At 38.4% G+C, this 23,261-nt stretch overlaps 2 protein-coding genes across 2 annotated transcripts in view; one reads left to right on the forward strand and one right to left on the reverse strand.

The window, feature by feature from the left end:
* The window catches only part of LOC593236 (aldehyde dehydrogenase family 16 member A1), a 16,197-nt gene extending 3,227 nt beyond the window's left edge, over positions 1 to 12,970 (forward strand). Inside the window, exons 4-13 of the mRNA XM_030988159.1 lie at positions 134 to 312; positions 1,174 to 1,436; positions 1,724 to 1,876; positions 2,331 to 2,528; positions 5,036 to 5,134; positions 5,805 to 6,047; positions 6,470 to 6,795; positions 7,621 to 7,825; positions 11,559 to 11,744; positions 12,605 to 12,970. Coding sequence (XP_030844019.1) covers positions 134 to 312; positions 1,174 to 1,436; positions 1,724 to 1,876; positions 2,331 to 2,528; positions 5,036 to 5,134; positions 5,805 to 6,047; positions 6,470 to 6,795; positions 7,621 to 7,825; positions 11,559 to 11,744; positions 12,605 to 12,904 — 2,152 coding nt within the window. The 3' untranslated portion in view covers positions 12,905 to 12,970. The remainder of the gene's footprint in view (positions 1 to 133; positions 313 to 1,173; positions 1,437 to 1,723; positions 1,877 to 2,330; positions 2,529 to 5,035; positions 5,135 to 5,804; positions 6,048 to 6,469; positions 6,796 to 7,620; positions 7,826 to 11,558; positions 11,745 to 12,604) is intronic.
* Positions 12,971 to 17,401: 4,431 nt separating this feature from the next.
* LOC591836 (NADH dehydrogenase [ubiquinone] 1 beta subcomplex subunit 8, mitochondrial) lies at positions 17,402 to 22,817 on the reverse strand. The gene is made up of 5 exons (XM_791386.5): positions 22,689 to 22,817; positions 21,188 to 21,402; positions 20,290 to 20,360; positions 19,331 to 19,421; positions 17,402 to 18,371 (listed from the first exon to the last, which is right to left on the reverse strand). Exons 1-5 carry the CDS (start codon positions 22,771 to 22,773, stop codon positions 18,261 to 18,263), a joined length of 573 nt encoding a protein of 190 aa, XP_796479.1. The 5' UTR covers positions 22,774 to 22,817; the 3' UTR covers positions 17,402 to 18,260.
* Positions 22,818 to 23,261: the final 444 nt, after the last annotated feature.

Here is a 23,261-nt window from a genome sequence, read left to right on the forward strand (position 1 = left end):
CTATTGTTGCTACCTGTATCGACATTGAGACATTGTCACTTAAATGATAAATTCAGTTATTGTTTGTCAATATAATGTTGTACTTTAGGAAGTACTCATAGTTTCTTACCTTGTTGTGTCATTCCTAACCCAGCATTGCACGTCATGTCCAGAAGCATCATCGTCTGATCGCCGTGGTAGAGGCCCTTGACAACGGCAAGCCCATCAGAGAGACACGTGATGCAGATATCCCGATTGTTATCCGCCACCTCTACCATCACGCCGGATGGGCGGAGCTTATGGACACGGAGATGGCCAACTGGAAACCAGTTGGTATGTTCACTTTTATCCAATAAAGCATTTGTATTTTGTGGGTAAGCACCCCCCGCCCCCCCCCCCCAAAAAAAAAGGGGGGGACAAAGAAGATTAATCAAATTTCTGTGATTTCAGTTGATAATAAAAATGATAATCATTGGATTTATATAGCGCATTTTTCAAAGGATACACAAGCCTATGGTGCTGTCTCTTAGATTATCAACAATTTAAGAGGAGTTGTACAGATATGTTTTCTGTTGTTGTTTGAAGAAATCTGGTGAGGTATTGTTTCTTAAGAACGAGGGGAGTTTGTTCCAGAGACATGGGGCTAAGGAATGAAAGATTTGAAATCGGCCTGTTTCAGAATTTGGGAATGATAATACCATAAGATTAACCATTTGAAGATGCCTTTTTTTCCTTTTCTTTTCTTTTCTGGCGATACAACGCCGCCATTTAACTTTAACACGCTACCCCAATTGAGGAAAAATATAATGTAAAAAGTGCTCATATTTCAGGGACCAAATATATTTAGAGGCCCTCCAACAGAGTTAATTGTTCCTTGGAACTTAATTTTCCAGGATGCAGCCTGTGGGGGGGGGGGGTGACATACTTTTGAGTAATAGCAATTTCAATTGCTATTGTCACCCCTGACCAGCAGATTGCATTCTTCTCTCTCTCCTCTCCACTTTCCTAAAGCTGTTTGCATGTATTGTGAAATTTTGATGTACATTGTCTGATTGTTATACTCATTGATTGTTTTCTGATTGGTCAAATAAATGAATAATAATATTAATAAAATTTGCCTTTTCAGCCAATTGATGAATTTACAACCAATTTATTCTCTCTGAATGCCATGCATTGTTATTGTTTTTTCACTAGGTGTGGTTGGTGCCATTGTCCCCTGGAACTTCCCCCTCATGCTCCTCATCTGGAAGGTGTGCCCCGCCCTTGCCATGGGTAACACGGTGGTCCTCAAGCCGGCTACCTACACCCGTCTCAGCGCCCTCCTCTTCGCCCAGATCTGCGCCGAGGCTGGTCTACCCCCCGGTGTTCTCAACATCGTGACGGGCAACGGAGCCTTCGGGAGCAAGCTGGCCCTGCACCCACGGGTCGATAAAGTGGCCTTCACCGGATCCACAGAGGTCAGTTGACTGTTTCAGATAGTTTGTTTAAAGTGATGCTTGCGTTTCCATAATTTGATTTTAAAAGTTCATTTTCACTGGCTGCCTGCCGTAGCAACAAACGGAATTGACAAAAGACTTAACTCTGTTTCGTTGACGATCAGACATAGACAACAGACTTCATGCATGGTTGATTGTCAATGAAGCAGAGTTGTCAATTCTGCTTACAGCAGGCAGCCAGTCATCAAGTTAAATTATATTGTAGATTTTATATCAATAACATTGATTTGATTTAATTTGATTGCTAGGTCGGTCAGATCTTGAGAAGGGCTACTGCTGGAACAGGCAAGAAGCTGTCCTTGGAGCTCGGAGGGAAATCCCCCTTTGTCGTCTTTGAGTCAGCTGACCTTGACTCGGCTGTAGAGGGCATCGTCGATGCTATCTGGTTCAACCAAGGCCAGGTATGTACAGTGAAACCTGGGGGCGTTTCACAAAACTTGTCATCAGTGACAAATGACAGTTTATGTTATAAGCTACAGAAATCCTTGCTTCTGATTAAGAATGTTAAATCTGAAATGCATGGCCCTACATGTTATCAGTGTCTGTGATATGGTGTAATATTGAAGCCCTAAAAAAAAAATCGCACTTCAAAATGATCATGAAGTGCCTCAAAACATTAAAAATCCTTGAGTGACCGGTTTTACCATACTCATCTTCCCCAATAGAATGTAGTGTTATGAAAACCGTTAGGAAAATCATAAATATCTTGATAATCAGACAGGCGATCGGCTTGTAAAAGTCATGGGGTTCCTGAATGACCTAAAGGTTTATAATTATGATTGCAGCATGAGCTAAATCCAGGATTTTGTTTCAGAATCAGAGGCAATGTTACTGATTCACTTAATATTGATGTAGGTATGCAGTGCAGGTTCGAGGCTCATCGTCCAGGAGACGGTCATGTCCAAGATGGTGGCCAAACTGCGGGAGCGTCTCATGCACCTCCGAGTGGGGGACTCCCTGGATAAATCGGTAGACATGGGTGCGATGGTGGACCCCTCCCATCTGAAGACGGTGACGGAGTATGTGGAGGATGCGAGGAGAGAAGGAGCAGAGGTAAAAAATAAGCCAGCTAGATTCAGTTTAGAGATTTATAATATTAATCTGGATTTATATAGCACAAACTAAAATAAGCCAGCTAGGTTCAGTTTAGAGATAATAATAATATATTAGTAATCTGGATTTATATAGCGCAACATAAAATTGCCAGCTAGGTTCAGTTTAGAGATAATAATATGATGATAATCTGGATTAAAATGCATACTATTCAGATAAGTGAGTCAGATATGGATCTTGAAGCAAATACATGTGTATTAACCATGTTTTGCCTAATTCTGTAAAGCTTTTTATATTTAAATATCTATAATGAATATATCAATGACATTGCGGTTTGTGCTCTATGATTCACTGTTTCATTTTGTAGTCGGTTTAAGTTGGTCTCAAAATTATGCTGCATTTACATTGTACGGTATTATATTTGTATTATAGTTTATTAACACTTTATCCGATTATTTCTCTAGTTCTCCATTTCAGCCTATTTATCTGTCCTACTCTTTATCTGTCCCTTTTATTGTGTAGTCTCCTTGCCAGCTTCTCTTTCTCATTTCTCTACGCCCTCTCTCTCTCTCTCTCTCTCTCCCCTCTCTGTTATTGTCTTACCAGTCCTTCTAACCTTCTGTTACATTTGTCTTATTGCCTTCTGTTACGCGCTCGTTCTCCTTCAATTATCCTTTAGTCATCCGTTTCAATCTCTTCTCTTGTTTCTCTTCTTTTCTTTGATCATACCCTTGATTATTTATTGTGAATTGCCATTTATATGTATATGTTATGTTTTTGTATGTATCTTTTGTAAATTCAATTTGTTTCAGCCTCTGGCTGCTATTTGAATGTTTTTTAATCAAGAAACCATATCAAATCAAATCAAAATCAAACACTTACTTCACCTGCACACACCCACTTGCACACACTTGCATATTTTTATGCCTCCGCCACCGAAGGTGGTGCCGGAGGCATCATGTTTTCGGGTTGTCCGTCCGTACGTCCGTCCGTACGTCCGTCCGTACGTCCGTCCGTACGTCCGTCCGTCCGTCCCGTTTGACCGTTATCACAATATCTCAAGAACCATTTAAGATTTAAACTTAAGACTCGGGAATAGTATTTATCACCATAGGAAGACGATCTGATTAGATTTTGGAGTACGTAGGTCAAAGGTCACAGGTCACAGAGGTCAACTTATGAAATTCCTTGTATTGAGTTTGTTAGCGCGATATCTCAAGAACCATTTGAGATTTAAACTTCAAACTTAAGGATAGTATGTATCACCATAGGAAGACGATCTGATTAGATTTTGGAGCATGTATGTCAAAGGTCAAGGGTCACAGAGGTCAACTTATGAAATTCCATACATTGAGATTGTTATCATGATATCTCAAGAACCACTGGAGATTTAAACTTCAAACTTAGTGATAGTGTGTATCACTATAGGAAAACAATCTGATTAGATTTTGGAGCACGTATGTCAAAGGTCAAGGGTCACAGAGGTCAACTTATGAAATTCCATACATTGAGATTGTTATCATGATATCTCAAGAACCACTGGAGATTTAAACTTCAAACTTAGTGATAGTGTGTATCACCATAGGAAGACGATCTGATTAGATTTTGGAGCACGTAGGTCAAAGGTCAAAGGCCACAGCGCACATTATGAATGCAAAAACAGCTTGTGATCGCGTTATCTCAAGAACCGATTGATGGATTCATGCCAAAATTAGGTCATGTTTGTTACTTGCAGAGCCAATGAACTGAGTAGATTCTTGGTTCATAAGGTCAAAGGTCAAAGGTCATGGGCCCATTATGTATGCAAAAATAGCTTGTGAACGCATTCTCATTAGAACTGACAGATGGATTACTATTTAACTCAGAACATCTTGCAGAGCCAATGAACTGAGTAGATTTTATGGTCATGAGGTCAAAGATCAAAGGGTCATATATGTATACGAGAAATTGCTTGTAATCACAATATTCTGAGAACCTGTCAATGGATTACCATTGAACGTGAATTCAATTTTTTTTTTCTGTTTTGGTTTGTAAAATTGCTCTTTAACGGAGGCATCATTTTCGACTGCGCGCAGTCGAATTCCATCTAGTTTTTTTTTCTTTCTTTAATTTCTTTCCACTTTTTATTCAGATACTTTCTGAACAAAATCTTTATACGTGACTCTCTATTCACCTACATACTCCTATAACAGCGCCATGTACCCCCCCCCCCCCCCCCCCCCTTCCCGGCTGCTATCGATTCAAGCATCTTTGCTTATGATAGTTGGCCTCTGCATTTATCTTGATTATTTTTACTTACCCCCATACTTTCAAGCTTTCAATTCTGCATTTTTTATTTGTGTGTATTAAGTTGTCACTCTTTATGTAAATCAATTATATTATATACCATTATTGTTATTTGAATGTTTTATATTTAATTTATCAATAAATGCAGAAACATCTGCTAAAAAAAGATAAGTTAGTCATTCAGTTAATCAGCAATGTATCTCATCTTGATTTGACCACAGATCATTCAAAACCCTGACTGTGTACCTAAGAAAGGTTGTTTCTACCCACCGACGCTCATCACCAACGTCCAGACATCGTCCAGAGTGGTCATGGAGGAAGTAAGTACAAGAGATTGTCCCTCAGATAGGATGTTAATTCAAGGTCCTTCCCATTAGAAAATCACACTGTATGCCTGTTGATAAATCACTGTATTTCAATAATTCTCTGCTCTATATGCCCCATTTCTTGACAAGTTTGGTTAAAATTTTCCATAGAGTATCATAGACAAGACAACAAATCTAGGGGCCTTTTTTATGCCTCCGCTACAAAGTAGCCGGAGGCATTATTTATATTGGTGATACAACCCCCCCCCCCCCCCCCCCCCTCCACACCCATATCCGGTCATACCAATTTTTCGCTCGAAGGACCCTTGTACTTTTTATTATACTGCTCTAAATGTTCCTTCTTTTTAAGGGAGTTATATGTAGGCATATTTGTGATGGTCCAGGAAATAAATATGCATTATTGGACACAGGATTTACACATATCCCAAGATGCTTTGGTTAGGTCTAGTATATAGATCTATCTTTACATTTCCTGGGCCAGTTTCACAAAGCCTTTTTTCAATGACTAATGACAAAAATTAGTGACAAATCTCCTGATAACCAATCAGAAGCAAGGATTTCAGTAGCTTATAACAAAAACTGTCATTTGTCACTGATGAAAAGTTTTGTGAAACGCCCCCCTGAATTCTTGCTTTTTCAATGTTATTCCTGCTACCTACCTCAGATCTTTGGACCTGTCCTTGTCGTCCTGCCCTTCCGCACTGCCAAGGAGGCTGTTGCCCTTGCCAACAACTCCAACTATGGTCTAGCCGGCAGCGTCTGGACCGAGAACGTTAGTCTTGGTCTAGAGGTGGCTCTGAGCATCAAGGCTGGGGCCATCTGGATCAATGCTCATAATATGTTTGACGCAGCGGCTGGATTCGGAGGCTACAGGCACAGCGGTTATGGGAGAGACGGAGGAAAAGAGGTAGGCATTAGTATATTGTTCTGAAATAATAATAATAATAATAATAATAATATTGGATATTTATGTAGCGCACATATCATCCATGCATGGTGCTCAAGGCGTTCCAACTATTGCCCCAGCTCTGCTAGGCAGCTGATTTCGGCGCTCATAGCATTCAAGGAATTTCCTTCCTACCAGTACCCATTTAACACCTGGGTGGAGAGTGGCAAATGTAGATAAATATCTTGCTAAAGGACTTAAGTGCCATGGTATTGATCAAATTTCAAAATTCAAATTCAAAATAAGATGAGATAAGATATTAAAGCATGCCTCACCAGACTATTTTAGTCTAATTTAGAGTTAAGTTTAACTTAGGATCTTTGTGAAACATCCCCAGATATCTGAAAAGAGCTTTATTACTGTTTCTCTTTTCTATCATTTAGGGTCTGTATGAATACGTAGTCCCTTCATGGATGGAAAAGAAGAAGCCTGGTAATGTCGACATGGAACTCAAACTGTTCGGCAGCCACGTACCCAACATTCCCACCAACAACCCGCCAGCGCCATCTACAGTTCAAGTCGACGGCTTCTCCATGCCGAGCATCGACCGCACCTACAAGCTCTACTACGGTGGAGCTCAGAAGAGGCCCGACGGCATGTACTCCAGGCCCGTCATGGATGCGGAGAAACAGGTAGTGGCGCTGGTTGCCGACGGCAACAGGAAGGACGTGAGGAACGCTGTGGAAGCAGCACACAAAGCTGCACCAGGGTGAGTGAGAAATTCCTTCAAAGAGAAGGTTGAGTTCTGGGAACTCATTGTTATTATGCAAGTTTGGAAGAACATCAGAAAAAACATGTTCCTTGAAAAGCATGGCTCTTCAAATGCCTTAATATTCTAAATATGGCATGCAACATCTTAAAAATCATAAAAATCGGGACAGATTTTTATGCCACATATTTGTGTAGTCCCATATACATCTTTATGTGTACAGTGCTTGTAATTTTTACCAAGACTGGGTCAATTTCTTATAATTTTGATGATTCCAGAACCTTGCAGTACATACCAATATTTATATGCTAGATGATCAACCTTTTTTGATTGATTCCACAACGTTTCTTTCACAATGCAATCGCATGACCATAACTGGTCTTTGGCTTTAATTTACCAGAACTCAAGTTTATCTTTGAAAAATATATGTTTCATTTTACATGTAGGTGGGGCAAGTGAGCAGCCCACAACAGAGCCCAGATTGTCTACTAACCTTCATTTCCTAATCTTTCTGTGCTCATTACTCAGCCACTATACATTTTCTACCAAAATTGTTTGGCACATATCATTTATTTGTAATCTTGAACATTCAGCGTAAGTCTTGTTAGATTCTGTGAGAATTCTTTTTCATTTTTTACCTGAACTCAAGCTTAGGTCTATCTTTAAATTCCAACAGCATTTGAAAGATAATACTAATTAGGAACTTCCCTCAAAAATGAAAGGGCTTAAAAATGGCTTTTAGTGAGAAAATAATGACATTAGTTGACAAATCGACTTAAGTGATTGCAATCATCTAAGTAAAACATGTATATATATATTTTATAGATGGGGCAAGCGAGCAGCCCACAACCGAGCCCAGATTGTCTACTACATGGCGGAGAATCTAGAGCAGAGGAGAGACGAGGTAGCACAGGGCATCGCCAAGCTGACAGGCCGAGACATGAAGAGTGCCCTGAACGAGGTCGATCTGTCCATTCAGAGGCTCTTCTATTGGGGCGCGTATGCAGACAAGTATGGTGGAACTGTTCAGGTAAGGGGAAGGTGTAAAAAAAAATTGTGTGTGTAGTCGGGTTTTTACAGATGTGTATCAATCAGATATTATTATTTACGTCTGGGGAGCGACCATTAACGTCACCATCCGAAAGACGTGACTCAGCTTCGAACCTGCGTCTTTGGCTGAATCAGTTTGTAACTTTCATTGTTAGCTGAATTACAGGCGCACGCCTCTACCAGCAGGCATTTATTTCATTTAATTTTTGTCTTGCCTGCGTAGCAAAAAGCGAGACATAGGCGCCGCTTTTCCGGTGACGGCGAGGGTGACGGCGGCGGCGGCGGCAACGACGGCGTCAACATCAAAAACTTAACCTAAGGTTAAGTTTTTGAGTTTTTGATATAATTTTTAAAGTATAAGTTCTTTAGTCAATGAAACTTGGACTATAGGGTAATCAAGTATCCCCAGTCATGTGAGTAGAATTTCAGATCACAAAGTCAAGGTCAAAGGTCATTTCAGGTCAACAGACTTGGACTATGTTGTAGCATCATCATCAAAAACTTAACCTAAGGTTAAGTTTTTTAATTTTTGATATAATTTTGAAAGTATAAGTTCTTAGTCAATGAAACTTGGACTATAGGGTTATCAAGTCTCCCCAATCATGTGAGCAGTATTTCAGGTCACTAAGTTAAGGTCAAAGGTCATTTAAGGTCAACAAACTTAGACTTTGTTGTGGCATCAACATCAAGATTTTCAAAATGCTTCTTCTTCGTTATTTTTCAACCGATTTTGATTCTGATTGTTTCATATGATAGGGCTAGGAGGGGGGAATTTCTACACAAAATCGTGAAATTCATTATCAATGCTAATTTATGCAAATTTATTCGAAATCACAAAAAAAGCTTCTTCTCCTTCATTTCTCGACCGATTTTGATTTGGTTTGCTTTATATCTTAGAGCTAACTTTGGTACACTAATCTTCTACACATTAATTAATTATGGTAATTTATGCAAATTTATTCCAAAAATAACAAAAATTGCTTCTTTTCCCTCATTTCTTGACTGATTTTGATTTGGTTTGCCTTATCTGATAGAGCTAAATTTGGAACACTAAACTAGTACACAGAATTGTGAGATTTTGCTCCATTGATTATTTATGGTACTTTATGCAAATGAAATGAAATTATGTCCCTTCCAGGGCATCAAATTTTTATTTTTTGACCAGTTCAAAAGTGTACCACATAAAATTTACGATATTTGTTGTTGCGAGATGCGGATGAGCGCTACGTCATTGACGTTCTGGTTTATCATATTGAATTGCGTTATGCAGGCGAGACCGCCGAGAGCGTTTCCCTTGTTATTTTATTTATTTCAATTTCCAGGCAAAATTTCAGGAAAAGAATGAAGTAAAAAAAAAAAAAAAAAAATTGACACCAGTACATGAAATGATATTTTAGCAAAGCAATGTACATTTACTGGAAGAAATGGCCAATTAAAATTAGATTTTAAAACACAATGTTTTAAAAGAATCGAATTGGGAATTCCCCATGTATGATGCTTATGCATGAGAAGAGCCAGAAAGAAACTAGATCCTGTTATAGATGTTCCCCTCACCAGTCAGTGGTTTACAAACACATACAAAGCAAGTTTAATTTTCAATGAATGAAATTTCAATTAATGACACTTCTTTTCCAACGTACATCATAAAGTTCATCTAACTTCAAACATTTTGCTTTACAGGAAACACCACACCACTGTATGTGGGTATGAAGCATTTATAATTACATTGACAAGTGATGACATATTAAAATGGTACCCTGGGGTACCAAAAAAAATTCGGCCATTTTGTTGAATTTTTTTTTTTTTTTTTAAGGTTGTACCCTGGGTTACCAAAAAGTGGGAAATTATTTTTGTGTGATTTTTTCAACCTTCAATTGTGTCCAATGTTCTTGTAAAAAATCCTTTAAGGCCTGCGATGTTGGCAAGGGTAACCTGGTTCAATATCCCACCTATCAATCTGATCTTTAATAGCCTGCTTATCCTCCTCGGTGGCAGCATGCCAGGCTACTCTTCGTTGTTTTCGTAGCTCCTCCTCCTCAGGGTCATACCTTGCAAGTCTAGCAACTCTATAGCCCCCAACATGAAGTAGGGCTACGACTTCGATTTGCGAGAGGGCTTGGGCCAGCTGGGTCAAAATAACACCATCAGCCTGCTCCTTGTCTCCCCCGTCACTCGCCCTCCTAAACACCGCTACCACATCAGCGGCCTTCTCCTCCCCCAACTTCTCTACAGCACGAGATCGAGCTCTTTCAACTTTCTCGGCCCTTGTAATCTTCCGTCTTTTACGTCCTTTCCCTTTCAGTAAATCCCCGTATCCACCATCACCTTCCACCCATGGCATTTTCAAAGTTTGAAAGTTTGACAGTAACGCGCGCGTTAACTATGTCGATGATGCGATGTTTGTTTGTTTTTTGTTTTTTCGAAAGAGTATACAGGTACGGTACGTACGTGCAATAACATCAAGTTCTAAAATAGCCGCGGGTCGGGACCGGACGCCGGAGCTAGCTAGCACTATAGTGTGCGATAGCCACCGTAGTGCGCTTGTGATCGTGAGCGAGCGCTATAGCGCGAGCAGTGCATGCATGCACACCATGCATAGTATACACCATAGAGATACCACGGAACTATGTACACGCACTCCATACATTGTACTCGAGTGGACGCGAGATGGCGCTACACAACGCGGTACCCCGGGGTAACGCGTGGTGCATCAAGTGTATAAGTTGGTTTCTAATAATTGTTTGTATAAGGAACTGCAAAGGAAAGGTCCTATTAATCCTATTTATAAGATAATGACATGGATCCTAATCAAATGATCAGTTGAGAGCGTACACATGACTAGGCATTTATTTTTGCCTAACACATAATTTTGATAACAACTGGTCATTATCAAATGCTAATGACCGGTCATTAGTAAAATCATGTAATAAAACATAATTTTATTAAACAAATAAAACATAATCTTATAAAACAAATAATAGACATCATTTTGTTCAGGCAGAAGTAAAATTAGCCACACTCGGTGCCTACAAAACAGTCCAAACACCCTCGTCTATCGCCTCGGACGTGTTAGACTGTTTCAAAGGTACCTTGTGCGGGTAATTCTTGCTAATGCCCTCACTGCTGTGTATTGTTTGTGTATTGTATAATGCTGCCTGTTGCTTAGAAGCCAATCATTTGATGAACATCAACTTGCCAGTATAAAGAATGATCTTTTGCATTATAAATCACAATGATAATTGATAGCCTGTACTCTACCTCATCCCTTCCCTCCCAGAGCTCTTCATTTTCTGTCACCTTCTCCCTCTCCCTCACATTTCCTTTCTTTTCTACTCCATGCGACTCCTCTCTTCTCTCTCTCTCTCTCTCTCTCTCTCTCTCTCTCTCTCTCCCTCCCTCTCTCTCTCTCCCTCCCTCTCTCTTTCTCTCATTTGTTCTTGTCTCTGTTTTTTTTCTCATACTCCATTTCTGGGAGAGAAGAGGTGAATGTTCAGAGCACATTTATTTTATGCATTCTGTGCTTTGTCGAGATTCAATTTTTAATGCCAGTTTCTAAACTTATATGTAAGTTTTGTTATTGCTATTATTGTGTATATATTGTTTATGTTGCTTGTATATGTATGTCACTCGCCAGTGGAGGACGAATTTCTGTTTTTTTTTTAATCAGACAATAAATTATCTTGAATGTTTCTCTATGCTCTCACCAACAACAGGAAACCACACTCTACGGAGCAACGGTGAAGATCCACGAACCCGTCGGTGTCGTCGGAATCATCTGCCCCGAGGAGAGCCCTCTATTGGGCTTTGTCTCCCTCTTTGCCCCGGCTGTGGTCAGGGGCAACGTGGTGATAGCCGTGCCTAGTGAGAAGTATCCACTTCCAGCTCTCGGCTTCTACCAGGTTAGAAAAAAAAAGGGTTTTTTTTTTCTTTTTTTCCACCTTTGTTTTGTTCAGTAGACTACATTGTAAGTTCTGTAATTAAAATAATGGATACATCATTTCTCATACTTTTGTATCTCATGTTTATTCTATGTATAATCCTTTATGTATTGGGGGCCCCATTAATCAAGGCTTGGCTTTTAGAAGCACCCTGACTATTTACACTGTATCAATAATTTTCATACATTCATGATTTGTATACTGATTTTGATTTTAAATGGTTTAATAAAACGAATTGAATTGAATTGAATTTAGAACACTAGCAACAATTCATTCAAGTCACCCTTTGTGAATATAATACCGCTATGTGAATGAAGTACATTTTGTATGCAAGTTATGTCAGGCAATCATTTGCTGTTGTTATTATGAAATTATTGTTGAAATTTACGTAGAATGCTGATTAAATTTTCTATTTCTTACATCACTAATCCTGGCATAAACATGTACAATGTATCTGTTTTATGCCCTTAAGTATTTTTAGCAGTCTAAAAAACTAAAATTGTGAACATTTCGTCAGCAGAAGCAATCCTTATTGGTACCACCACCCCACTACTACTCACCCCACACATATATTTGCTTGTAATATTTATTTATGATTTTGTATGTGTTTATTGTTTACTTTTTTTTTTTTAAATTGTATTTTTATATTATAATTTTAAGCTGGGGATGATCCCCGATAAACCTCTGTGTTTTTTATCACCCCCTCTGCAGGTTCATCTTTTGTTTTAATGCTTGTATATTTGATTGTAATTTATATTGTCTTTTATGAATCTGTGGAAATAAATGAAATTTAATTGAAATTGAATTTCTTATCTCTCCAGGTCTTTGAAACATCAGACCTACCGGGAGGCGTGGTCAACATCCTAACGGGAGACAGCAGTCACCTGACCAAGTACCTCTCCGAGCACCAGGACGTCCAGGCCATGTGGTACTTCGGGTCGCCCGAGGGGTCAAAGTTCGTGGAGCACACGTCAGCAGAGAACCTCAAGAGGACGTGGGTCAACTATGGGGCGAGCAGGGAATGGTCGGACAGAGCCCAGGGTCAAGGGGAGGAGTTCCTCTACCACTCTGTGGAGGTCAAGAACATCTGGATACCTATGGGAGACATCTACGCAAATTAGATGGCTTAGGTTTCTTCCCTGTTCTCTTCTATCTTCTATTTTGCTACTTCCTCTTTCGTATCTCTCGCTCTATTCCATTTTTCTTCAACTGCATCCTTTCTTTCTTTCATTCTTTCTTCCTTTCTTCTTTTCTCGCTTCTGTCCATTCTTTGTCTGTTCTCTTGAATCTTCCATTTTGTTACTTCCACTTTCATATCTCTCCCTCTATTCCTTTTTTCTTCAACTGCATCTTTTCTTTCTTCCTTTATTCCTTTCTTCCTTTCCTCTTTTCTTGCTTCTTTCCTTGCTCCTTTCCTTTCTTCCATTCTTTTTTCTTTCCCTTTCTTTGTCTTTTTTCTTCTTTACACCCATCCTGTCAGTCTTCATATTTTACCCAATTATTCTCAACATATATTCTGTGCAAAATCATCTAGTTTCTTGCATGGGCAGACTAGGAAAGTGTTTTTGCTTTAAAAACAAGAAGACATACCGTATTCAAGAACATGTTCCATATTTTATTAACGAGGCTGTTAAATACAGTGTATTTGTGAGCTTGTCCAATGTACATATGTTTTCTCTAAAAGTTGAAAATTATGCTTTGCTTTAAAAGGACCTACCTCTTACATAAGAAATATTATGTACTTAAAAGAGAAGAAGTGGAATGGATTTTGCTCAGCATTCAGTATTCCTCTTGAAAGAAATCAGCAAAGACTTTCTTCATATCAATTTTTTGCTTAGAATTTGTACATGAAGAGTCACATTTTCTCTCTCTCTCTCTCTCTCTCTCTCTCTCTCTCTCTCTCTTGTGCTTTTTATCCAACAAATTAGGAGATACAGACTAGCTTATGATCAATATGAGAATATTTTCTTTCTTATAATACAAGTATAAGATTCGATATTTACTCTTACTGACATCCATGTACTTTCATATAGATTCATGTTTTTTCATATAGCATTTGTTCTGTAACAGTATTACAAAAGAAAGATGCTAAATATTTAGAGAGCTTGATTTGTTGTTCGAACATGTTATAGGCCCCTTGTGTGCTCTTTAGTAAGACAAAAAAATTTAAAAAAGGGTAATTTAACTTCAAATATTGCGAAGATATGTGGCCAGACCTAAATTTTTAATTCAGTACTTTTATTACCGTTTTTTATCCATTTTCATTTCACTACTATTAGATATGTGTTCTGACAAATATGTGTTGCCTTAAGGCTTTTGCAGATATGGTGCGGGAAACCGTGGCATTTTTTTTTTTTTAATCACCACTTGTTTTAAAGTGTCAAGTGAACAACAACTGTGAACATTGAAGGACTCACGCTTATTCACTGAGCTCTGTGTTATATCATAGAGAAATGTGAAGGGTGTTACACTTTATAAGTCATCATGAAAGAAAAAATGCAGAAGTTTTGCTGCTTCATACCGGTATCTGAACGAGCCTTTATCACTATGAACATGACGGACAAAGAAAGAGGACAAAATATACTGTTCCTCATTCTACCCTCCCTTCACTGCTATTATGTAAAGATGTGTAGAACAGGTGACGATATGCATGTGACACCTGTTCTACACATTTTTACATAATAGCAGTGAACGGATGTTCCTTTGTCTACCACAGCAATTGTTGAGGGTAGAACGAGGAACTGTTTATTTTGTCCTCTTTCTTTGTCCGTCACATTCATAGTGTATTGAGAGTTGTGATTGATCCATATACACATGTAGACCACAGCAATCATGAGTTTGTTATCAATTACAATACTGTACATAAGATGAAGGCGATTATGAATTTGTGATTGCTAAGAGGACTTGATCGATGTTAATCAATCGCAACTCTCTGTTAGTCATAGCCCTGCATTAGGTACAGATTTGGTCATTTAATTTAGTATATTTCATTTGTACTTTGTATTTGCTAAATGTATTAGCAAGTGACACTTTTTTTATTTTATTGCAGATGTGTGTTTGTATAGAATGTACAATTATTTTGAAAGTGGTCTTCCAAGTTATGTTTAGTAAAAATGAATGTATTTTAATACGTCCAGGTGTACAGCAAAGTAGTTTCATGATTTTTCAGGGAGAATTTTTTTTTTTTAAAGCGCACACTAATTTCAGGTTATAAGTCTTTCCCACCTGTTTTAATTTAAAGACATTTGCTTGCTCAATTACAAGTTACATGTGTTTGGAAAGGGCTGTATGATAATGTTAGCCAGCAATTAAAATGAATGCCCTCCAAGTGCTTAGTGTAGTGCTACTTCTGAAACTCCTTTTTATAATGGGTTTTTTGTTTACACCTTAGCAGCAAAACATGTAGATATTTTGAGAGTTGTTCTTAGCACTGGACTTGTTTGTTTAGGCCTTGAATCGATTGGTATAGTGGTCTGCAGGGTATTCATCATGCCACTGACACAGCCAGTTTCAATTTTTAGAATTCTAGATTAGCTTTAAGAGTTTCTAGTCCAGTCTCCCACTATTAAATTTGTTAGACTCTCTCTCAAGAGCAGAAATCATAGTACAGTGAAAACTTGTTATAACAACGTCCTCTGGACCATGGATATTTTAAACTGTATTAGGAATCTTGTTATATCTGGATATAAAATCAGAAGAATATAAGAGCTGGGACCAGAAAAATCACCTTGTTATAACAGATACCTCGTTATAAATATCAGATCTCTTTATGATGATGTTTCACTGTATTTTTCCTGGCAATTTTAGAAATTATAGGTATTTATCCCCAATCAGGGAAATTCTGTATTCCAAACCATGGAGAGTCAAATTCGTCTATTATGATCCTGTAAAGGTGGTCTTTATAGACATGTGGTCCTCTGAAGGTGGTCTTTAAAGATATGTGGTTCTCTTAAAGTGGTCTTTAAAGACATGTGGTCCTCTAAAGGTGGTCGTTATAGACACGTGGTCCTCTAAAAATGGTCTTTAAAGACATGGGATCCTCTAAAGGTGGTCTTTGTAGACAGGTGGTCCTCTAAAGGTTGTCTTTATAGACATGTGATCCTCTAAAGGTGGTCTTTATAGGCATGTGGTCCTCTAAAGGTGGTCTTTATAGACATGTGGTCCTCTAAAGGTGGTCTTTGTAGACAGGTGGTCCTCTAAATGTGGTCCTCTAAAGGTGGTCTTTATAGACATGTGGTCTTCTAAAGGTAGTCTTTTTAGACATGTGCCCCTCTAAAGGTAGTCTTTATAGGCATGTGGTCCTCTAAAGGTGGTCTATAAAGACAGGTGATCAATGAAGCCAGTTGGACTTCTGTGTACATTTGTATATCTATTTGTAATTTGGAGGTTTCGATCAAGATTGATCGCTTGTTTTGAGTGTTATTACAAGCTTTATTTTTGTTTTCTTTATACCATAAATCATGAAATAAATTTGATGAAATTAATGATACATCGTTTCATTTCATCATTTATTGATCTTGCTAAAACAAGTATGGAGCGTGAATGAGACAGAGTACAATATGACAGGCCACAGGAAGAAAAAAGTGATGATGATAAATGTGGCTATTATTATTATTATTTCTCCGACTCTCTCTTTGAATCATGGTGTCTTGCTGTCATTTCTCTTTACCATTTCTTAGTTTCATTCATCTCTTCCCTCATAAAAGCATAATAATCCTTCTCTGTCCGTGTCTTTGTCTCTCTCTCTCTCATCTGTCTTCCGACTCTCTCGCTCTCTGTCCGTCTCTCTCTGTATTCTCTCTCTCTCTCCTTCACTCATTCTCTCTGTTTCTCACACACACACTCTCTCTCATCTGTCTTTCTGACTCTCTCGCTCTCTGTCCGTCTCTCTCTCTGTATTCTGTCTCTCTCTGTCACTCATTTTCTCTCTCTCTCTCTCTCTCTCTCTCATCTGTCTTCTGACTCTCTCGCTCTCTGTCCGTCTCTCTCTCTGTATTCTCTCTCTCTCTCCTTCACTCATTCTCTCTGTTTCTCACACACACACTCTCTCTCTCATCTGTCTTCCGACTCTCTCGCTCTCTGTCCGTCTCTCTCTGTATTCTCTCTCTCTCTCCTTCACTCATTCTCTCTGTTTCTCACACACACACACTCTCTCTCATCTGTCTTCCGACTCTCTCGCTCTCTGTCCGTCTCTCTCTCTGTATTCTCTCTCTCTCCGTCACTCATTCTCTCTGTTTCTCACACACACACTCTCTATCATCTGTCTTTCTGACTCTCTCGCTCTCTGTCCGTCTCTCTCTCTGTATTCTGTCTCTCTCTGTCACTCATTTTCTCTCTCTCTCTCTCTCTCTCTCATCTGTCTTCCGACTCTCTCGCTCTCTGTCCGTCTCTCTCTCTCTGTATTCTCTCTCTCTCCGTCACTCATTCTCTCTGTTTCTCACACACACACTCTCTCTTTCATCTGTCTTTCTGACTCTCTCACTCTGTCTCTCTGTATTCTGTCTCTCTCTGTCACTCATTCTCTCTCTCTCTCTCTCTCTCTTAACCACTACATCTTTCTTCATTCTTATACAACACACTTGACTTGAAACAAACCAATCACACAATACGACTCTTTCTAAACTTTCATCAAAGTTTTTAATAGATCAGCATCTCAAAATAACTTTACTTCATTTACAATCAAAATCGATTCAATATTGTGAATCAAAAAAGGAAATTCTCAAGGGAATTTCATATTACTTCAAAAGGCAACAGAGTCACCGGACATTCTGATCACATGCAGGCTACATATATTCCAAAACAAAATGCCTTTCAATGTCACTTGTCATATAAATCTATAGTCTGTTTGAGCACTATTTGAATCATCGTTGATAGAGTTTTGGAAATACCAATACTTATACCCAATAATATCTAGCACAAGCTGAACTTTGACCCTGGTTGTATTGGGACCATTCCTGGAGAGAATAGGGTAATGATGTCTCATATTTTCGAAATGAAACCCATAATTACACCGATGGGATAACTGCTCACAGAATATGACCCAGCAAGTAAAATGTACCGGTATATAACACTTTCAGCTGTGTTTAATACCTGGAGAACATTTCAACCCCTTTCTAACTGCTTTCCCACAATCAGGGCAGTACAAAAATTAAAAAATTGAAGGTTTAGAGGTATTTCTATGTCCATACTTGATCGAGAAATCCTCATTCCTTTTGGTGGTAATGACCATCACTCTGAACTCGCGTTAATCAATTTGACCTGGTCATTAAAATATTATTTACAGTGTTTGTGTAAGTGCTACCTTTGCCTGACTTCCACCTTTTCTACATGAACAGCACAGACCATGAAATCTTTGAGTCTGTAATTCTGGATTTATAAACGGTTCATGCCAGCTTTGAACAACCCTATTTGTGGGATACCATAGAAACAAGGGCATATCGTGTACTGGCCACAATTTACAAACGGCACAATCTATTTTTATATATAACTGGAAGTAGGGAAGGTGTAGTTTTTGGGTGTGTCCGGTACGGCGTCTGGATCTCCGCCCTTCTCGACGTACAGGTTGTTGAATGGGTATTGCTTAGGGCCCTGAAAAAAATACATACAGGAAATAGTATGATTAGTGGTTTGCATTTTGCTTGTTAACAGCTAATGAAAAAATCTTCATATTTGTCTGAAATCAGGCATAAATAGATGTACTGGCGAAAGAAAGACAAAAATTTACAGTTTCAAACATCAATTAAAGATCACAACTTTACTGTGTGAAAGAAAATTTGACCCTCTTGTCAGTCAATGTTTTGTAACTTAATAAATACCAAAATAAACCACCAAATATGATATTTTGACTAATGTCCCTCTTTCGTTGAATTCCGTCTGGCAGTGTTCACTGGTGCATGTAGATTGTACGAGTGATTCACCACATTCCATGATATGTTTATCTGAATGAATCGGATTTCTAGAAAATATTCTGTATATCACTCAATCACATAATGTATAGTTGTACCTTGTTATAAAGAACACTGAAATAATGAACTCTCAAGATAACACGGTGATTGTGCCGTTCTTGTTTTCTTTTTTTCCCTATTGTTTGTTTGTTTTCTTGTTTGTTTCTAATCCCTGATATATAATAAGATTTCAATATGACAAAGCAATTTCCTCAGTCCAACAGAGATTTTTATTACGAGGTTCCACATTATAAAGATCCAAGTTTAATACACTTTATGTACATCCAGGGGTGTTTTACAAAGGCTAAGATCGACTTTAAGTTGGACTTAACTATGGCAGGCCATTCATGCCACAATCTTCTCTCACCATTTACTGGCATTGGTCTCTCAAGGGATGTACATATCATGGTCACAAGTCTACAGAATTTATATTTCTAAATTTAAAAAAAAAATTATCTAAATTTCATAATTGTGAGAGCAAACAGTGGCATGAATGGCCTGCCATATTTAATTCCAACTGAAAGTCGATCTTAATCTTTGTGAAACACTCCCCTGATACTATCATCTCCCTAGAATCAATTCAGTAATAGCTAATAGACTCACCACTGGTACAAAATATTTGTATTTATTTCCAAGAATACCAAGGGTTGCTAACGTTGTGAGGATACCGCCTAGAATCATAGATTGTTTCCATCTATAGAAAGATATACAAACATATTATAATTAGAGCGACATGATAGATTGGCAAAAACCTAGAAGAATGATAGACAAAAGGGGCAGAATAATAAAAATAATACAATATTTATAAAGCGCATGATAAACAAAGTTTCTCTATGTGCTGTACAAGCATGAATGACGAGAAATATAATCACACAAAAGGAATCAAAGAAGAAAAATACATGAATCTTATATCTACTAAAATGACTAACTTAACATAGTGACTAACATACCAATAAAGGTATAAGGAGAATATTATACAGATGAAAACATGCAGGGAGTGCTACTTTTTATTTTCATGCAGTCCTTATGGATATTTGTACCCACACATACAAGTACATTGTTTGCATCTATACAACGATATAAACATAATATAATTAGAGTGACATAATAGATTGGCCAAAAAATAATGGAGGGATGGACAAAGGGGCAAAGGCAAGAGCAAAAAGTATAAGGAGCACTTTATGCAGATGAAAACATGCAGAGAAAAAAATGATAGAAATACTCTGTCTAAGTACCGGAACGCTACTTGTTATCATTATCACACACATGTATTTTTCAACTATCTGACCTTTATGATTGCTGTGTAATACTACCAATATGAAATAATCATTTCTCAATTTGTTCTTTATTGAAATAGCAAAAGAATATAACTATCATATGAAAGAATAATTGTAGGAAATCACAGTCTTACGGATACTATATATCAATGCAAAATCTTCATACACATAAAAAGGAAGAGCAAAATGTCTTACCAAAAAAAAAGAAAAGGCATTGAAATTGAAGCCTATTCTAATCATGTTTGCGCAATACAAAATACAAAATGTAAAACCGGTAATACTTACAGAGGGATCTTCCTGTTTTGTTTGTATGCATTTGGACGTTGCCTGACAAAGAGATCTTGTTCTATGTGCATCTGTAAGAGAACAAGGAGAAGAAATCATTATGATGAACTAGATTTAGTCTAGAGTAAATCACAGAAAGCACTGCTTTCAATAAGTACAAGCAATCAAATACAGCTTATTGAAAAATCTTTCTTGGAGGTTTCCGTTCATGTTTTTTTTTTTTTCTTTTTCTTTTCTTTAGTAAATTCATGAGAATAAAACGTATATACAAATCATGATTGATGATTTGCAATGAGCTTTTCCAGCATCATGCCCTTTACCTCAGGATACCCTTGACTATGGTGCAATTAAATGCATGTAATGCATACAATGTACAGTACTGTATTTTCTACCTACGCCATTGCCATGAAAGACAAGTTATATTCAGTGCAGAATAAGCTCCAATATGACACCACTATGCAGCCAGTTTGAGGAGTAGTTATTACATGTACTGTAGTATCATTATGATATACATGTATCTCAGTTTTTACTTGCAGGTCCACAATTTTATTGTTAATAATAGACATCATTCACTGTTTTGAATTACTTCATGCACCGACACTATGCCAGCACGTTGCACATAGATCCCAGTTTAGCTGTATGAATAGCTGCTATCAGGAATATTTCTACAAGGTACAAGGTATATATTTGAGCTTTGTATTCAGTTATTCACCTTGCAGAATATCCATTTCCTTTAAAAATTATAATGCAATACCGGTACAAATCGGCACTAACAACTATGTGCCTATGTGCATAAAAACAGAGTACTACCAGTACTGAATTCTTTGATTCTCATAATACAGGAACCACTCTCTTGCTGTAGGCAATGGGTTCATTAAAACATGTTGTGAACTCTCACCACTTCGCCCCAGTTTCTCCTGTCCTCCGGGAAGTCCCAATCTCCATGCGGGTCCCTGTCATCGGCATGCTGTTTCTTGAGCTTGGGGTAGTCGCCCCACCCCCATCCATCGTCCGCGTAGGGCTCGTAGTCCTCCACTCTCATGCCATACTTTTTGGCTGCCGCGGCCCTCTCCTCGGGCGTCTCGGGGTAAGGACCCGGCAGGCTTACATCACCTTTGATTGACAATTATAGAAGAAAAAAATGACATTGATGAAGTTGTAAGCATCAAATAGATTAACTGGATTGTGAAGTGACAGTTTGACAAGTTGACAAATGTCTACCTTTTTTTTCCAAAGCAATTGTTCAAGAAAGCGTATCTAAAGCCTTGTCTTTACAAGTTTAAAGCCTATTTTTTTTTACAGAGTATTATCGTACTATACTGCGGGTGTGTGCAGGTGGACCACTACACCGGGGTTTCCCCTACTCTTATACGAATAGTGCAGTGGGTTCTTAACGTGCAAAGGTAGTGATTTTTCTCTACACGGGGCCTCCATTTAACGTCCTATCCGAGGGACGGAGTGTTTTCCACTGAACATAACCTGCGTCTATGAACGAGGGAAGGGGCACATTAACACACAACGCAGGCTTTAGTCATCCGCCTGGATGGGAGTCGAACTCGGGATATTTGGTTCGACAGGCAGATGCTTTACCGACTGAGCAAAAAGAAGAAGAAGCAAGAGGAAGAAGCAAGAGGAAGAAGAAAGAGTAATAAGAAAAAGGAAGAAGAAAGAGGGCAAAGAAGAAAAGAAGAGGATGGTGAACTTAGAGTTACTCAGTTAGAACTTTGAAGATGATGAACCAGAACATTCAATAGTGAGGAGAGGGAGGGAAAAAAGGAAAGGGAGGGAAAAAAGGAAAGGGGGTGATGAAAAGGGGGTGATGAAAAGAAGGACGATGAGAAGGTCAGGGGGATCGAGATTGAGAAGTATTGTAATTTCATTTCACTCTGGTCTCTGCTTACGAGTATGAGGACTAGCAACTAGTACGAGGTCCAGAAAAATTCTGAAGACTGAACATTAAATGATTTCCCTAATCAATTCATCAGAGTTTTTTCAGACATTATTCATTCGACAATTTGACTGTGCACAGCACAGTCCACACAGCTGTTTAAACTGAGAGTCTAGTGACACAAATACTAATAGATGTACACAAATGTCATCTTAGGGCTCCTACTCAACATGCAGAAGCCAAAAGACAAATTCAAAGCCGAATCACATTTACATGGGCACGGTTCGTAATCCCATTGCAACACATGAACATCACCCAGTCCGCGCGCTACCGGCCCGGAGGAGGCACGGGCCACATCATGCATAGGCACGGTCACTTCCCCAGCCAGTTTACCTACACCCGCTCTCATACCCTCAACTTTAAGTACTTTTAACAGCTCAAACTCAATGCCAGACAGTTTTTCAGCAACTCAATCAATTTCAGAACATTTACAGAATACAAAAATTGTTACCAGATGCATATCTTGCCGAGGATACCCTGACTACAGGTGAAAACCTGTCGAAACGAAGACATCGGGCGCATCTGGCAAGCGCCATTTTGAAATGTACGGTACTCAAATAATCGATATCGATATCTCGCTCTAGCTCGCGCTCGAGGGTTAGATCTAGAGAGCTCTAAAAAAAAAAGGGGGGGGGGTTAAATTTGAAGAAATAACTGCAAAGATGGTGTATAGAAGTCAAATCAAGAATAATGCAGAAATCAGCTCAGCATTTCATAACTTAATGGAACTGTATAATACTACAACTAAAGAAGCGGAAAAGATTTGTGTTCAAACTACCTAGCTGCAAGGTTGTTTCAGTTTAAACTTTTGCATAGAATAGTTTATAATAATACAAACCATTTTGCATAGATTTAAATTTTGTACAAACGGTTTGTGTTCCTATTGCAATATTTTGGAGGAAACCTATCAACATGTATTTTTTTAATGTAATATAATAACAAGATTCTGGGGAAAATGTGCTGATAAACTCAATTTACCAATTCTAAAGAAACTTCTTGGAAAGAAATTCATATTGGAATAAAT

This window comes from Strongylocentrotus purpuratus, unplaced genomic scaffold (genome assembly GCF_000002235.5).
Source record: "Strongylocentrotus purpuratus isolate Spur 01 unplaced genomic scaffold, Spur_5.0 spur5_scaffold_17, whole genome shotgun sequence".
Lineage (NCBI taxonomy): Eukaryota > Metazoa > Echinodermata > Echinoidea > Camarodonta > Strongylocentrotidae > Strongylocentrotus > Strongylocentrotus purpuratus.

Bases quoted from the DNA above. Each gene is read 5' to 3' on its own strand.
- LOC591836 (XM_791386.5), bottom strand. From the start codon at position 22,773: ATGGCGCTTGCCAGATGCGCCCGATGTCTTCGTTTCGACAGGTTTTCA. The intron at 21,403-22,688 runs GTAACAATTTTT...TGTCAATCAAAG, and splicing joins CTCGGCAAGATATGCATCTG to GTGATGTAAGCCTGCCGGGT. The intron at 19,422-20,289 runs GTAAGTATTACC...ATCTTTCTATAG, and splicing joins CAAAACAGGAAGATCCCTCT to ATGGAAACAATCTATGATTC.